The 14659-nt window shown below is 43.4% G+C and overlaps 1 protein-coding gene across 3 annotated transcripts in view; it reads left to right on the top strand.

Moving 5' to 3' along the window:
• Positions 1-14659, top strand: part of LOC116842874 (growth hormone secretagogue receptor type 1) — a 44307-nt gene that overhangs the window by 5099 nt on the left and 24549 nt on the right. For all 3 annotated transcript variants that reach the window (XM_032812690.1, XM_032812680.1, XM_032812698.1), the window contains 2 exons: positions 186-301; positions 2239-2401. In XM_032812690.1, the coding sequence (XP_032668581.1) occupies positions 186-301; positions 2239-2401 (279 nt within the window). The remainder of the gene's footprint in view (positions 1-185; positions 302-2238; positions 2402-14659) is intronic.

Here is a 14659-nt window from a genome sequence, read left to right on the forward strand (position 1 = left end):
TTTTACGTTTTAACATAAAATAATGTAAGCCAGAGAAAACATTTGTATTGTCTTTATTGCATTAATGAAACTGATGCACTTATAAAAACTTGATATATATATATATATATATATATATATATTTCTTTTTTTGCGTCAATGTAGGCAATCTTGAGAAAAAAAATCGCATAATTGCATAATTCCAGTGGTCGAGCCGGAGAACGCCACTTCCACGCTGTACATGCTGCCTGCTTACATCCGAACGACTTCGATGGTGGCCTGCATTATCGTGATGATCCTGGGTATAGTCGGCAATCTGATGGTAAGTTCGAAATTCTCACTTCGTCACGGTCACAGTAAGCACCATTGGCGGCTCGGAATTTTTTCCGTGAGAGAAAGAATGAGAGAGAGAGAGAGAGAGAGAGAGGAAATAAGCCCCAGATTGATCTAAGGATCTGTCATTAAAATCAGAATTGAAGAATCTCGGCGGTACGCTCGACGCGAATACCTAAAAGCGTTGTTCAATTTCTGCCTTGTTTTTAGATTACGATGCGTGATCGCGACTTGCAAGCACCAATCGCGAAAAGAGGCGTAGGAGATAATAAGTAGGTCGCGGAAGCATCCCGAAAGATTGGTCTATTGAGTACACATCATTAATCTCCTCGGTGTCACGCATTCGTGTACACACGAGGCTCGAATCTTTCGAATATCTTTTTTTTAATATTTTTTCGCGTCGGTGACCGATGGCTTTGAAATACCGGTAGATCGTGCCGACGATTGAAAACAGTTTTATAGAGTTTGTCGATTGCCGCGCGACCGGCATCGCCATGTTTTGCAATATATCATGCCCAGCAAACCCTCCAAGTGACAAGTTTTTCGATAAACAATAGTTATTGCAGTTCTCATCGTTATTTTTTTTTTCTACAAAACAAAGCGCGTTGCATTCGTGCACTGTCCGTCCAAGCCCACTCGAAAATTTCAAAATGAACACGATTGGCGCTGTAACTGGTAGAGAGTATAGCAGACCACGCGTCATCTTCCTGACAAGAAAAGAAATATTGAATTTTTAAGTTTTCTTTGTCGAGAAATTTACCACCAACCGGGGTTGAGGGTTAACTATTCGGATAATGAACGAAAGATCACAGAAATATCTGACCGAAAGCCGGGGCGCAGGACGACAGGTTCAACTTTGAGTCGGAAAATAGATTAGGTCACCCAATCCTGTTCTGAGAACTATTTTCAAACATTAACAACCGCGTAACAAGGTCAAGTCATGAAATAAGCGCTCGTGACTTATCTTCTCGTACGAAACAAGAGAAGACCATATCCTCTTCCAGGATTCTCGAGCCCTCGAGGTAAAGTCATTCTTCTGTACAACCAGTTGCAGATCGGTTTGCACAAGTTTTTATCGAATGAAGCTGCAATTCGTCAGGATTAAAAGCCACTGCTAACGTGTGTGCACAGTAAAATCGGTTACGATAGGAGACTAAAGTGTGATCTACAATATGCTCTTTGCATTTTGTCTTTTGCATTTCTTGTCTTTTGCCTTTTTCTGGCTTAAAGCTTAAGGTTTGAGTCAGAAAAAGATAAAGAGAAAGAAGCAAGAAGCAAAGAGCATATTGTAGATCAGGCTTAAGGGAACATGACATTTTTGTGAAATTTGAAAGAAAGAATTTCTTGCAAATTTAGAGGACGTTATTTCGAGAGATAAATCTTGTATATTTATAATCAATTACTGCGCATATACATGTCAGCAGCAATTTTTCAATCTGACAATTTGAAGTGTTGCAAATTTACTCGATAAAAAACAGATGCGCAAATTGATTTGTAACCGATACTGTACGCTTGCATTTACTCCGCAATAAATTGTTACGAAAAACTGCACTGAAAAATGTTATTTTTGCGTTTGGAGCTAAAATATTTCGTTTATACGATTTGGATCGGCATTACAATGCTTTTACTTACGTCAAGTATATTATTGAGAAACACGACAGTAAAATTTTTCGGTTGCAGTTATCAAACATTTGTTTCGTCCCATTTTGACTAAATTTTGCACCAAATTTTAGGCGACAAAATCTCCTTTTCAGTGTAAGGTATTCAATTATTCGAGAAAATATTCAGATGTGTCAAGGGTGGTCGAAATATTCCTCTTTCTCTCTCTGTCTGCCTCTTTCTCTTTTTTCCTCTTTCTCTCTCTCTCCCTCTTTCGCTCCTCAATCGATGATCGCTGATGAGCTCTCGGATGTAACACCTGTCCAGGTGCCGTTGGTCGTGCTGCGCGGCAAGGACATGAGGAACAGCACGAATATCTTCCTGGTGAATCTCAGCGTCGCCGACCTCTGCGTGCTCGTGATCTGCACGCCCACCGTGCTCATAGAGGTGAATTCCGGTCCGCAAATCTGGCCGCTCGGTGAAAGCATGTGTAAGTACCATACGCAGATTGTACGCGACGATAATCCGGCGCGAACGGCGTGACGCATTTTTCGCGGCGCCCGTCTACGTCCACGTCTCGCCTCGCGCGATGCCTCACCGCGTCGAGATGGAGGCAGAAGAAGATGCGGAGCGATGACGATCGGCCGGCTGGTTAAATCCAAAAATATCAGACGTCATATATTTTCCCGACGGACACGTTGCGCGATACCCTCATCACCTTTCCCTCTCGCGAATCGACGCGGTTCGTTAACTAATACGCGTACACACTCACTGATACATTTCTACTGCGTAACGCATACTCGGGCGCGCGAATTTGCTGGAATTTCGGTTCACGGTCGCGCGAACGTTAATACCGCGTGTCGGATCGCTGCTGTCCTCTCTCTCTTTTTTTTTTTTTAAATTCCCGTGGACGCGTTACGAATAATTCTATATGCAGTGGACCGGACGAACGAATGCAATGGCCAAATCCAGGTAGAGAGGAGCCCGTGATGAATCGGTTCTTCTGAGTCTCGTTTCTCGTTCCGCGTCGATCCAATCGGTTTTTCTCGAGGAGATGCGCAGAGAATTACGCTTTGTCGACATATGTGTGTGTGTGTGTGTGTATGTACTGGCGTTTCACGATATTCGCGAAACGAAATTCCACCACGCTGACGTAGCCGGCGTTGACATTAACGGCGGCGCGTACGTTTCGGAAAGAACGCGGACGAAAAACGTACGCTCATCTCGGCTCCAGGCATGCGATTCGAACGTTAATATCGTTGGACGTCGTCCAAGCGACGGTTTAGAGCTAGTTCGCGTTAGTTTGTCTCATAACGACGACGGGACAGTGGACACGGCTTTTATCTAGAGTGCACGGCGATGTCGCGCGATGTGTGCGCGGGTTCTTCGAATTCCTCGATGAAAAGTCGCTGACCCGGTTTCATCATTGTTGAGCGTGTGTCGCGCGAAAAGTGAAAGCGAGACGGACAAGAAGAGAGAAGAGAGGGAAATAACAAAAAAAAAAAAACACGCATCCTCGCGAGTTAACCCTTTAAGGCCCACGCATGAACCCCGTTTTCGAGTAACATTTATTGTAATACAGTAATTATTATAAGACTGTCTTAGAAATACATGCAAAAGAAATTTCAGTTGGTGCAACCAAATAGGAACCAACTGAAAATTAGGCGATCAGAAGCGATATCTCTGTTATAAAAACTAATATTTCTGTTGCAACCGAAAATATTCGTCTGAACATTCAACGATATTAAAACTCGGTTGCAGCAACTGAGAACAATTGACTATACAGAAGCCTCATAAAGGAACTTTTCTGTTCCTACAGCCGAGCTTTCGTCTGATCCCTGAGCAACCGAAAATTCGGTTGCACCAACAGAATCATTTTTTCCGTACGATTCTGCTCTGCACACGATCGCCACATTGGTTTTCTCCCTTATAGCTCTATCTAGGATGGATTGCTGGTAGGATGCCGACAAAATCATCAGCTTGCCAGTATAAAAAATTGGGGTAGAACCCAAAGTAAATGTATATAATTATATACACTGAGCCTTAAAGAGTCAAATCGCAAACTCGATGCCATATTGACGTCAGGTCGACTCACCTGTCGCCAATCTCTCGCCGGAGACTGCGCGATTTTCGCTGAGAGAGAGAGAGAGGAATTCACACGTGATAGGAATTGTTTTTGCATAGGAGACGCTCCGTCGGAATATCATCGCCACGTGCATTATTGCATACCCCTCGTTCGCCTGCGATAAATGACACGAGGGAACAGCGCGAGTCTTCGTTAAACGCGACCTCGATATCGCTCGACGGAGAGATCGTTTCCACGACGCGGCGATGGCGTCGACGACAGTGCAGTCGAGAAAATGAAGTCGGGAAGAAATTAATTTCCCCGTCTCGTTTTATTACACGCGGGAAATTAATTAATCGTCTCTAGAGAGAGAGAGAGAGAGAGAGAGAGAGAGAAAAGGAGAGAGCAGGACTGCAGAAGGGGTGATCGGCACACAGGCCCGGTGAAAAATTAATAAATTACTCGCTCGATCGACGACTCTCGTCGCGTTTGCCTTTGTGTTACTCTTTCCGGACGCATTTCTCAATCTCGCAGCCGGGTAATTGATTGGAATTCTTCGAGACTTCTCCCAGACCTGCCCGAGAAGAGGCTGTGCTCTTCGATACGCGCGTTCCGTCGCATATCGCTGAGCAGCGGCGGCGAAGACGCGCGGACGAGCATCACGAAGAATCCGCGCTCGTAAACCGTTGGCACCATATGGCGTTGCAGGGGCGAGATTCTTCCGGCTCGCGATTTCTTACGACCGACCTGCCGATCTATATATCGACACTCCGCTCCCTCTCCCCAACCGCCGCGTCCTCCACGAAGATAGCGCAGAAGAAGCAGAGAGGATCTCGCCGACGGGCGGGCACGGATAAATCCAGCAGCGAAAGTGGAGAGAAGGGTCCTATATGAGATGCGGTTACCCGCCGTGGAGGGTCGCGAGGGTGGTCCAGATGGGGTGCAAGACGAGGCGAGGAGGGTAGCATTTAGGCGTCTGGGTTTTATGAGGCGCATACGGCGGCTCGCCTTATGTCGATGTCCTTCCTTTCCGCGCGACCGCGACGTCGGCATGTCTCCCCCGGCTTGGCATTCTTGTAAGGCTGCCGACTGCTCTTTCTCACTCTCTCACGGCCGGGGGGGAGAGTAGGCAGAAGGGGGGCAGGGGCACGTAGCGTTTATTGCGACGTAAAACATCTCGCGGCGGTATAATCGGACAACGGGTATTACTTCGAGAGTGAAAAGTTTCCTTGCCCACCTCGGCGATAAATCCGTCTCTGGCTGGCTGCTGCGTCGCGATTACGTCCGCGAAAAATTCTCCCGTCTAATTAAATTCTTCGGATAGGCTCAATAGGGCCCGCGAGCGGACGAGCGGGCGACTCTTATGAAAATTTTTATCAATTTCCCGCGCCCTGGAGAGCGCGTTATCGCCCGCGCGAAAATAAGATGAATCCCTTAGTGACAGTGTCCCGCAAAATGGGGACATTCGTCTTTCTTACAAGTAAATCTACCTAAAGGTTACGCTCCGATTTCTTTCTAATTTGGCACAAACGTACAAAAAATATTTAAGTCATATTTTTCATTTTCCATTTTGAGTTTCACGGGCAGTTTGTAGCTTTTGAATGTTCTCCAATCATTAACAAGTACAACAAAAATGCATAAGAAATAAAATTGTATACAGGATATGTTTAAATAATTTTAACAAAATCGGCATAGCTGCACTGAGGGAAATGTCTGATGATACTAACCAGAATTCTATTTAGGTTTACCAAACGGTATGGAATAATCGTGTAACAAGATATTTAGTCAATGATATTAAACTATCTGGTGAGCGCATTGTCTAAGTTGTATTACAGTAATGCTTAAATACGTTTACCAAACCGTCTAGTATAGCATACAACTCATTTGGTGAATGTTATGAATACAGTTATGGAGTAGTGTTAGACTTCTTACCTAACCTAAAATCTAACCATATTATATATAATTTTCATATACTTACTATATATAATCTTCATATATTTACTTCTAAATTCGACATATTTTAAGAAATTTCATTCTTCCATTTGACGGTTTTAGTGTTTACTCTTTTATAGCACCGATATCTTTACAAATTAGTATAGGTGAAAAAGGAAATGTCGCAGCGAGTAACAATTATCTATCGCGTCAATAGTATCACATGTCTAGAGAGAATTACCAAACTGTCTAGATATCTACAACAAAATTTCTCGGTATTGACTACCAGATGCGTCGAGGCATCGTAACCAGAATATTGGATACGAACCGGATATCGCATATGAATTCACCATATTACTTTCATAAGACGAGTATAGTGTCATTCACCAAGCCATTTCTCTCAGTGTGACAAGGGGAGGCCACGGAGTGTGGGTCACCGATTTTGTTAAAATTCTTTAAATATATCTTGTATACAATTTTATTTCTTATGCATTTTTATTGTACTTGTTGATGATCAGAGTGAGAACATTAAAAAGCTATAAACTGCCCGTAAAACTCAAAGTGGGTCAAAATGAAAAAATATGACTTAAATATTTTTTGTACTTCCACATTTGTGCCAAATTAGGAAGAAATCGGAGTGTACCTTTTGAGTAGATTTACTTGTTAGTAACTCGATTGATATGGATCCATATTCATTCTAGAAAGAGCATGTGGCTGTATTTTGAATTTTATACATTATCAGTTATAACAAGTTCCGTGGATAAAATTAAAAGTCATAGTATAAGTGCTGGAACATCAACATTTTATAAACGTGCTGACGGCGACAGCTCGAACAGCCGACATCTCACAAGTTGACAGTTAAGGAGATGCTGAAGACTTTACGGACAGAACACTGATTCTATTCTCACAATGAGGTTACTTTGTTACTAATTGGGGATTTGTTTTACCCACTAATTGGGCATGATAATAAAACATTTTTGAAAACGCTCGCTCGGTTTGAGTTTGGAAAAGATCTGACATTTCTGCAGGCGCCCATTCCAATAATAAACAATAATGATAATAATTGTTGAAGATGAAAACGTTATTGCGTGACGTTAAAATTGTTTGAAGTCGTTCCCGAAGTCGTTCCCGACTGGAGTAGAAGAAAAGCATTCTATTATAACAAACGTCATTAAGCGTCCTGATAACGGAAACGACAGTCTTGATATTCCCCTTTGTCCTCGGACAGCAACTAATGATCAAGACTAAATTCCAGTCGTGAATTCGCCGGCTTGATGATTGTACGTGATGATTGTAAGGCAGCGCCAACAGAATAGTCCGTCTAATCGGCGATAGAACAGGAGTCGCGATGAATGAAACATTTGTTCGGTAAACATGCACACGTGTCAACAGCTCATGCAAGTGTGGCACGCAATCCCCTTTCATGATGAAATAAAACGTCACCATCGTGCCGGTAAATTTATCGGACTGCGTCGGCTCGAATTCGCAAAGCGAGAAACGCAAAAAATTCGATATGACGTCGCCGTTAGTTCGAGAAGTAAAAGTGCAAAAAATGTAAGCCGCTGGAACATCACCCACCGGCAAATCGATCAGAAACTGATCAGCATTTTTCGTCCCAACCTGCGAGAATTTTCCTGTCTTTCCAGCGCGAAATTCAAAATATACAAATTTTGTTTGCGCCTCTCGCGAGTCGACGTAGACAAAGGTTCAGTCATTAGCGATCGCTGATCACGAAAACGCACTGAGAGAAAAAATTTTGCTAATTTAACAAAATATCAATAATCGTATCAAACGATTTGTTGAACAACAAATGACCACGTAATGGGAACAAGTGATTTGCTACTTTCAATTCGCTGCTCCAGGCAGCACTTCTGTAACAGAGACATAACTAACTTAACCTAAATAAACGAGAGCAAACGTGATTTGTATCTCAGGTCATGTTTGTTAAAATGGCAGGTAACGAGAAAAAACTTACAACAGTAACTGCTCCATCCCTTTCTCTAATGATCATCAATCAACAAACTTTTGTTCTGATAACCGAGGGTTTTTTCCCAATGCGCGTTATTAGCGTAATTAGCGTAATTAGCATTCGAACTTTCTCACGGTGGCTCGAATCGATTATGCATCGCAATTATGATTATTTCGCGATGCGACACGTACACACGATGCTCGGATGCAACGCGGCACGATGCTTTCTTCAGTTCCTCCTCAGTCGGTACGCCAACCATCCATCTAACGAAGCGTCCAATTAAGCTCTACGTGTCTCGCCGTGTTATTTTTTCAGGCGATTTTAATTACGCGACGTTCGACATACACAATATTGAGATTAAAACAATATTTTGCTCGTCATAATACGTGAAAAACGAGCGACCAAAGTCCAGTCACAAGGCGACGACAAGTCGAAAGCATGCGCGCGCTCTGAGAACAACCACCATGTCGATCCTCGTCGTTAAGGGATGCCAAAGTAGATGGCGAACTCCAAAAATGCCGATAACGTACAGGCGATCGTTACTAACTCGATCATACTATCTCTTTCGTATTTCTCGCACAGTCGGCTGATTAAGGGGATGTTATACTTGGAAACTTTGCCGACAAAAAGTACGAACTTCTTCCTGCTAAGTTGACATACTAGTGGCACAGAATTACAAGTGCTTTTACACGCTGAAAGTACATGCAGTAATGAATGGCTCGATTTGCGACGGAAATCGCAAAAAATTTCAAAATTAACATCTCTCGAGTTCTGTCAGTTGGCGTAAATATTTACTTGATACGAAAGTTCAGCGTGTTACAGCTTGTACGTATCGTGCAAGAAAGACTGTTTTGTGCCAACATAGTTTCCTTATCTCTGCGTATGTTTTACGAGTTTATTTACAAGTTGGATGACTTTCAATAGATAAATACATGTTTTTAGAGTTAGAGAGAGAAGGCTACATGGCACCTGATTTCTGTCCTTTTTTACCTGGTCTTCGCTGCTAAGCGGAGGACACGCTCGGTCTATTCTTACTATGTCTATGGCCGCTAACGAGTGGCGCGCAAGAGTGCAGCGACTGTCATCGCTGTATGCATAACGAGAGCAATGGCGATGTACTGGAGACGTCAGCTGTCGCGGTAGAATCGAGCCATTAGTCGAGGTCGCAAATGCGCCGTTCGCACGACTTGGGCGATTTTATGAAAGGAGAGGCACTAGGTTCAATAACGCAAGCTGAAACTGTCAAATATAACCGCGCTGCGAGTACGTGTGTCCCGCGGGCACGAGCTCTGCAAACTATCGGGCATGCTAAATCGGCGATATTACTATTCGGCATCTCGGCCAGCGAGGAAGCATCGTTGCGACGAGCGCGCGAGCAATCGACGCGCGAGCAATCGACGCGCGTTCGGCCCGAATCGCTGGATGGATAATTATGAGCGTCAATTGCGCACACTATCGAGCAAACGGAGATTGGCAAACAATGCTCGGCGTTATTGCCGCTGCAATCGAGCGGGATTGAAGCGCGGAGTTGCGACGGCGAAAATGTGAGAGCCGATTGATGAATAAATCTCCCTCTCTCTCTCTCTCTCTTTAATCGGCAGCGCACATGTTTCACAATAATTAAGCGCGACACAAAGCGTCACTTGAACGTCCGCCGCCAGTCGCGCGGCGGCGTCGAATTGCGACGGGACGCGCAAATCAACTTATCCGTCGCGCGTAAAGCAACGATGTTTCGCGAATGTCGCGCGCTCGATCATCCGAATGCAGGTCGCGTCCGCGAATCATCGTGGAACATCGTGTTTTCAAACACCCGAAGCCACGTGATCCGTTCACCACCACCGTCTCCGGCTTCGTTCGGGTGACTTTGGACAGCAGCCAAAGCCCATTATCGCGAATCGCTCGCACCCGCCGCATATAACGCAATTTGCGCGCGGGGATTTCTATTTGCCCCCTCTCCCCCTTTTTTATCTATCCTTGTCTCCCTCTCTCTCTCCCCCCTCTTTCTTTCTTTATCTGTCCAACGGCGAACCGTAACGACTGCACGCCGGCAGCAACGTGAAATGCAATTTTCATTCGCGCATTCTTGGATCGTGACCGTAATTGAAACGTGCGAACGACTCCGTGTTAACGCAGTGTGCCTGCGGGGCATCATCCTGCGATACATCCAGGACGCGTCTTTCGCCCCGGGCTCCATCTCGCAGGAACGACCCGCGAAAGTCGCAAAGTGTCACCCGCCTCGTAGCGCGCGGTTATTAATAAATCCACGAGAAGGTCGTTAATTTCCGGGAGAAAGAGATAAGTAGGTAGAGGGAGAGGGACTGATCTCCCTGTTCTCCTTATCCTGAAATTCATTCTCGCAAATAAGGACATACATCGTCTCCTCAACGCCGGCGCGCCGAGTTCTGCGTTCGTCACTCCATTATCTTTTTACTCATCTGCCGTTTCTACGCATCGTCGCTGGTTCTTCGTTGATCTTTCACCTCTACGTCTTCTTTTTGCCGGCGCCCGGGCGAGGGACAATAAATTTTCGGGATAACGCGTCTGTTTCGGCGGTGCATCAAAACGCGGCTTTAAAAATGTGCGTATCGCGGCGCATAAATTACGATGCACGCACGCGCGCGAAATGAGCGCGAGTCAAGTCACGTGGGCGAAAATATGCATTTAAAACGGGACGGCGACGCCGGGCCGTCTCTGCATAATGTCGAGGCGGTTTGAAGGAACGGATGTACACAGAAATCGGCGATTAGAGAGTCGCGCGTTACGTGCGGCGTACTAACCCAAATAGATAATGAGCGGGCCGTATCTCGCGCCGCGTACCCGCGCCTATGTTAATACAACCCTCCGAGGCGAAGATAGCGGACTGAATTTAATGAAAGTGACGTAACCGCGCGGACCTGTCGCGCGAAACGAGACCGCTTGCTCGCTCTACGCGTGATAAATCCCGGCGCGAAAGAACGGTAAATCCTCTACAAACGTGTGCTCGTGTTCGACCTGGTCGTTCGTGAATCACGCGCTAAAGTCGATCGCCACTTTGCGAAGCCGCGTAAGGAGTATTTAGCCGGGAATTAGCGATTCGAGGCGATTTCCGGTGACGCGTTATCTATGGCGCGACCTCGAATTCGCCATGATTAAGTGGTTATGCAAACAGCACGTCGGTTTCGACGTTCAATCTGAGACACGCGAGAACGAGAGAGAGAGAGAGAGAGAGAGAGAGAGAGAGAGAGACGCAAGGAAAATACGTGCGTCACATGAAGAGTACATCCTGTCAAATGTCAAAAGAATCTACACAAAAAGCGGAGAATACTAAGAATGAGACTTCGAGAGCGAGAATGGCGAATTATTGTTCGAGTAGCTACGTAACTTGGCTCGATTTTCATGAGGAAATTTTTCGGACGATATTTGAAGTGACGACAACGGCACAGTATTATATTACATCGTGCCATGGCGGAGGCAAAGAAATGCAAAACTCGTCTGGTAGAAAGATTTTTTTCTTACGGGACACAAAGGAAAAAGGCAGCAGTTTGTACGCGGTCGGCTCTTTCGAGAAAATTGCGCGCGACGAACATACGGCTCGTCTAAACTTATCTCGTGGAAGCCCAAAGAGATAGATGGAGTAACGCCCATTGTATAAGTTAAGTCTGCGGGGTTACATTCCTGGACGTGACGCTATATTGACGACGATAAATTACTCGGCATTGTCCGCGGGAGACTTCCTTCTCCAGGCTGAAAAGACACATCGACCGATTCGCGCGATAGAGTCCAGCTGATTCAGCCAGCGTGTAGTCCGAGGAATTTAAGCAACAAAACAATCCGCGTATCAGAGAAAACTCATGACAAAGCGACTCGATTAGCGGCGTGTATGAGCCAAGAATTTTTATATCCGGGAGAAATAGAAATTCTTAAAGGCATCAAATCAATTTGGGTATAAACATATTGAATCTCCGTTAATCCGCGTGTAAAAGTGTTAAAATAAAAATACTTTTGAATATTTTGCAAGTTATTTTATATTGCATTTTTTAGCTAACTTTGAAAAAGGAAGGTTCTCAAATTCTATATATGTTTGTTCGTTTTTATATTCTTTTATAATAGAAGAACTATTGCAGATACTAAGATAAAATTTTGTACATCTTGTTTAATATGTTATCTACATGTTTCTTAAATTAGTGTCATTAGTCAGATTTGTATGGGAGTGGCCTGGAAATTGGACAATTATATTACATTCTTGATGATGCGAGAACGTGCCCAAAGATGCAGGACGAAACTTTTATTTTTCGCCGACTTTAAAACAAACTTTTAATAAAAATAAGTAAAAAGTACGGAACAAGAAACTTTTCAGCAAACACAAACCGCCTTGAAAACCTCAGAAACCTTAAAAAATACGAAACCATCTTGACTCAATGTTCTCATATATATCTGCAATCTTATTGTAACGATATCTAATGATCTTCTAATGATATCAGAAGTCCAATTATAAAATTACCTATATAACTGCGAAAAAATAAATAATAAAAAAGGTATTATTGACTGGATCAGTTAGATTTTCGCGCCGACTTCAGAAAGTCGGTCGAAATCATGCCTTTTAGGACTTCTCGGGGACTTCTGAGGTTCTCGACATTCTGATATAAGGAAACGAATATTTTGTAAAGCATCTATTCTTCGTCGGTTTTAATGCAACAATATAATACTTTTATGCACAGAGTGACTTGAAAAATAAGTTGGAAGAGGTAACAGTAAGAATGAGTAGCCTCGAGTGGACGGAATTGACTACTCGAGATACGTCCGCTGCTTTTTCGGGAAGAGATCGAACGCATCTCTCCACGCAGCCGCGCGGTATAACGATCGCGAATCTCAATTTTCTTCCCGCATCCTGTTAGTCTGGTCGCCATTAACGTTCGGCATGGACGATTGAGCGTTGAGACTCGCGCGTAGCATAAATTGAAATCTGGTTTAACGAGAAATTCTCCCGTCATCCCGCGTTTTACTCCCCGCGCGCTTTTTCTATGATCGTGCGTATGTATTACGAAATTATATAAACACGAAATGTTGATGTGAATATTTTCCGCGGGGCGATCAAACGTCCGTTATCGCGGAGTCAACTTGACAATATTACGGTGGAAATTGTGAAAACACGCGAGTACCGAGCATGGCATATCTACGTGTATACATATGCGGACCACTTTGCGCGCCGCGAATTACGCGAAATATTTGCGGAACAAAACGAAAGTCCGCCTAATCCAATCGTATTAATTACATCGAGCTCTCGCACGATTTTCAAATGCACGCAACATTGCGCCAACGATTTTGTTGGTTATTCCGAAATTCAGTTTGTACCCCCGAAAAACGATCTTACTGCTCATACTCTGAGAGCGAATCAGTAAAAATGTTTCTGATCGGCAAAAGGATCTCGCTGATGATCAGTGAATACTCGTTTATTTTTTGTAAAAACTCCCTGACATTACTGAATACTGGAATACTTAAGTAATACTTAAGGTAATACTTAAGGGGACTGGAGGGTCAGATTGCCTGAAAATTGCGCTTGTTCTTTCACGATTTCTTATGATAAACTGAATGAATATACGAAAGTATTATTTTGACATAAATTTATACAATATATAAAGACAAGAAAAATATAATTTTGATGATCGAATACTCAATATAAGTGTATGGTACATGCAGTTAAAATATATTTCGTTTTTCTTTTCAAGGTCGTCATTTTGCAGTAGTATCTTTGATCATCAAAATTATATTTTTCTTCTCTTTATATAAATTTCTCGTTGTATAAATACACGTCAAAATAACACTTTCGCATATTCATTCAATTTGTCATAAAAAATTGGGAAAGGACAAGCCACGATTTTCTAACAATCTGATCCTCCAGTCCCCTTAAATCAATCTAGAAAAAAGATTGAAAGCTAAAAATTATTTATTAACATTTCTATGTACTCTCGGCCGCACTTCTCGCAATTTCCATTACTTTCTTCTACATCCTCAAGGTATCTGTGACCTATATCGATCGATCACGATATGATTTCCTGAGTTTCGAAGGTAGAAATATAGCAAGCTGTAGAAGAGCGAAAATAAATGTCCGCGTCTACCGGAATAAAACACATTTCCTCACCAGTCGTTCAGTACAAGTACTATTTGCTGCTCATTGATTTTGGCTGCTGGGAGTGAGACTACACTGCAGAATCTACAATACGCAAATTCATTAAGAGGCAGGATACCCGATTACTAACATCCTCTTAATCATCGACATTTCAGAAAACTTTAAACTTTAGGAACTGACATCTTGTACGTGGCTTCGATGTACCAGGCTCTGTCTGTATTGCTAACCCAGGTTCTACCATTTGATTCGTCACACAGTCTCTGATTCGCGCGGGATTTTCTCTTTGAGCACTTTTCCGCCCCGTCAAGCCGGACGAAGTGTGATCTCGCAATCGGATTATGCATTGCTCACATATCACCGGCGAGATGAAACGTTCATTAAGAGTGTTTTGTCGCGATCAGGTTTTTTTAATGTGCTCTGCATGAATAATGCAAAATAAAAAAGAGCGACTCGCGCGGAAGATTTGCATTTAGCAGTTTCCGCCGCTGGTGTCCATTAAACTCGTCGAATCAAATTATTGACATGGCTAAATGCTCGAATACATTATGAATATGTCCGTGCGTTTGAACACATTAATAATGACTTCACCAAATTTTATAACTAGCTGCCGACTAATATATATATATATATATATATATATATATATATATATATATATATATATATATATATATAT

This window comes from Odontomachus brunneus, unplaced genomic scaffold (assembly GCF_010583005.1).
Source record: "Odontomachus brunneus isolate Ranch 3 - 2012 unplaced genomic scaffold, Obru_v1 Obru_scaffold_002, whole genome shotgun sequence".
Classification (NCBI taxonomy): domain Eukaryota; kingdom Metazoa; phylum Arthropoda; class Insecta; order Hymenoptera; family Formicidae; genus Odontomachus; species Odontomachus brunneus.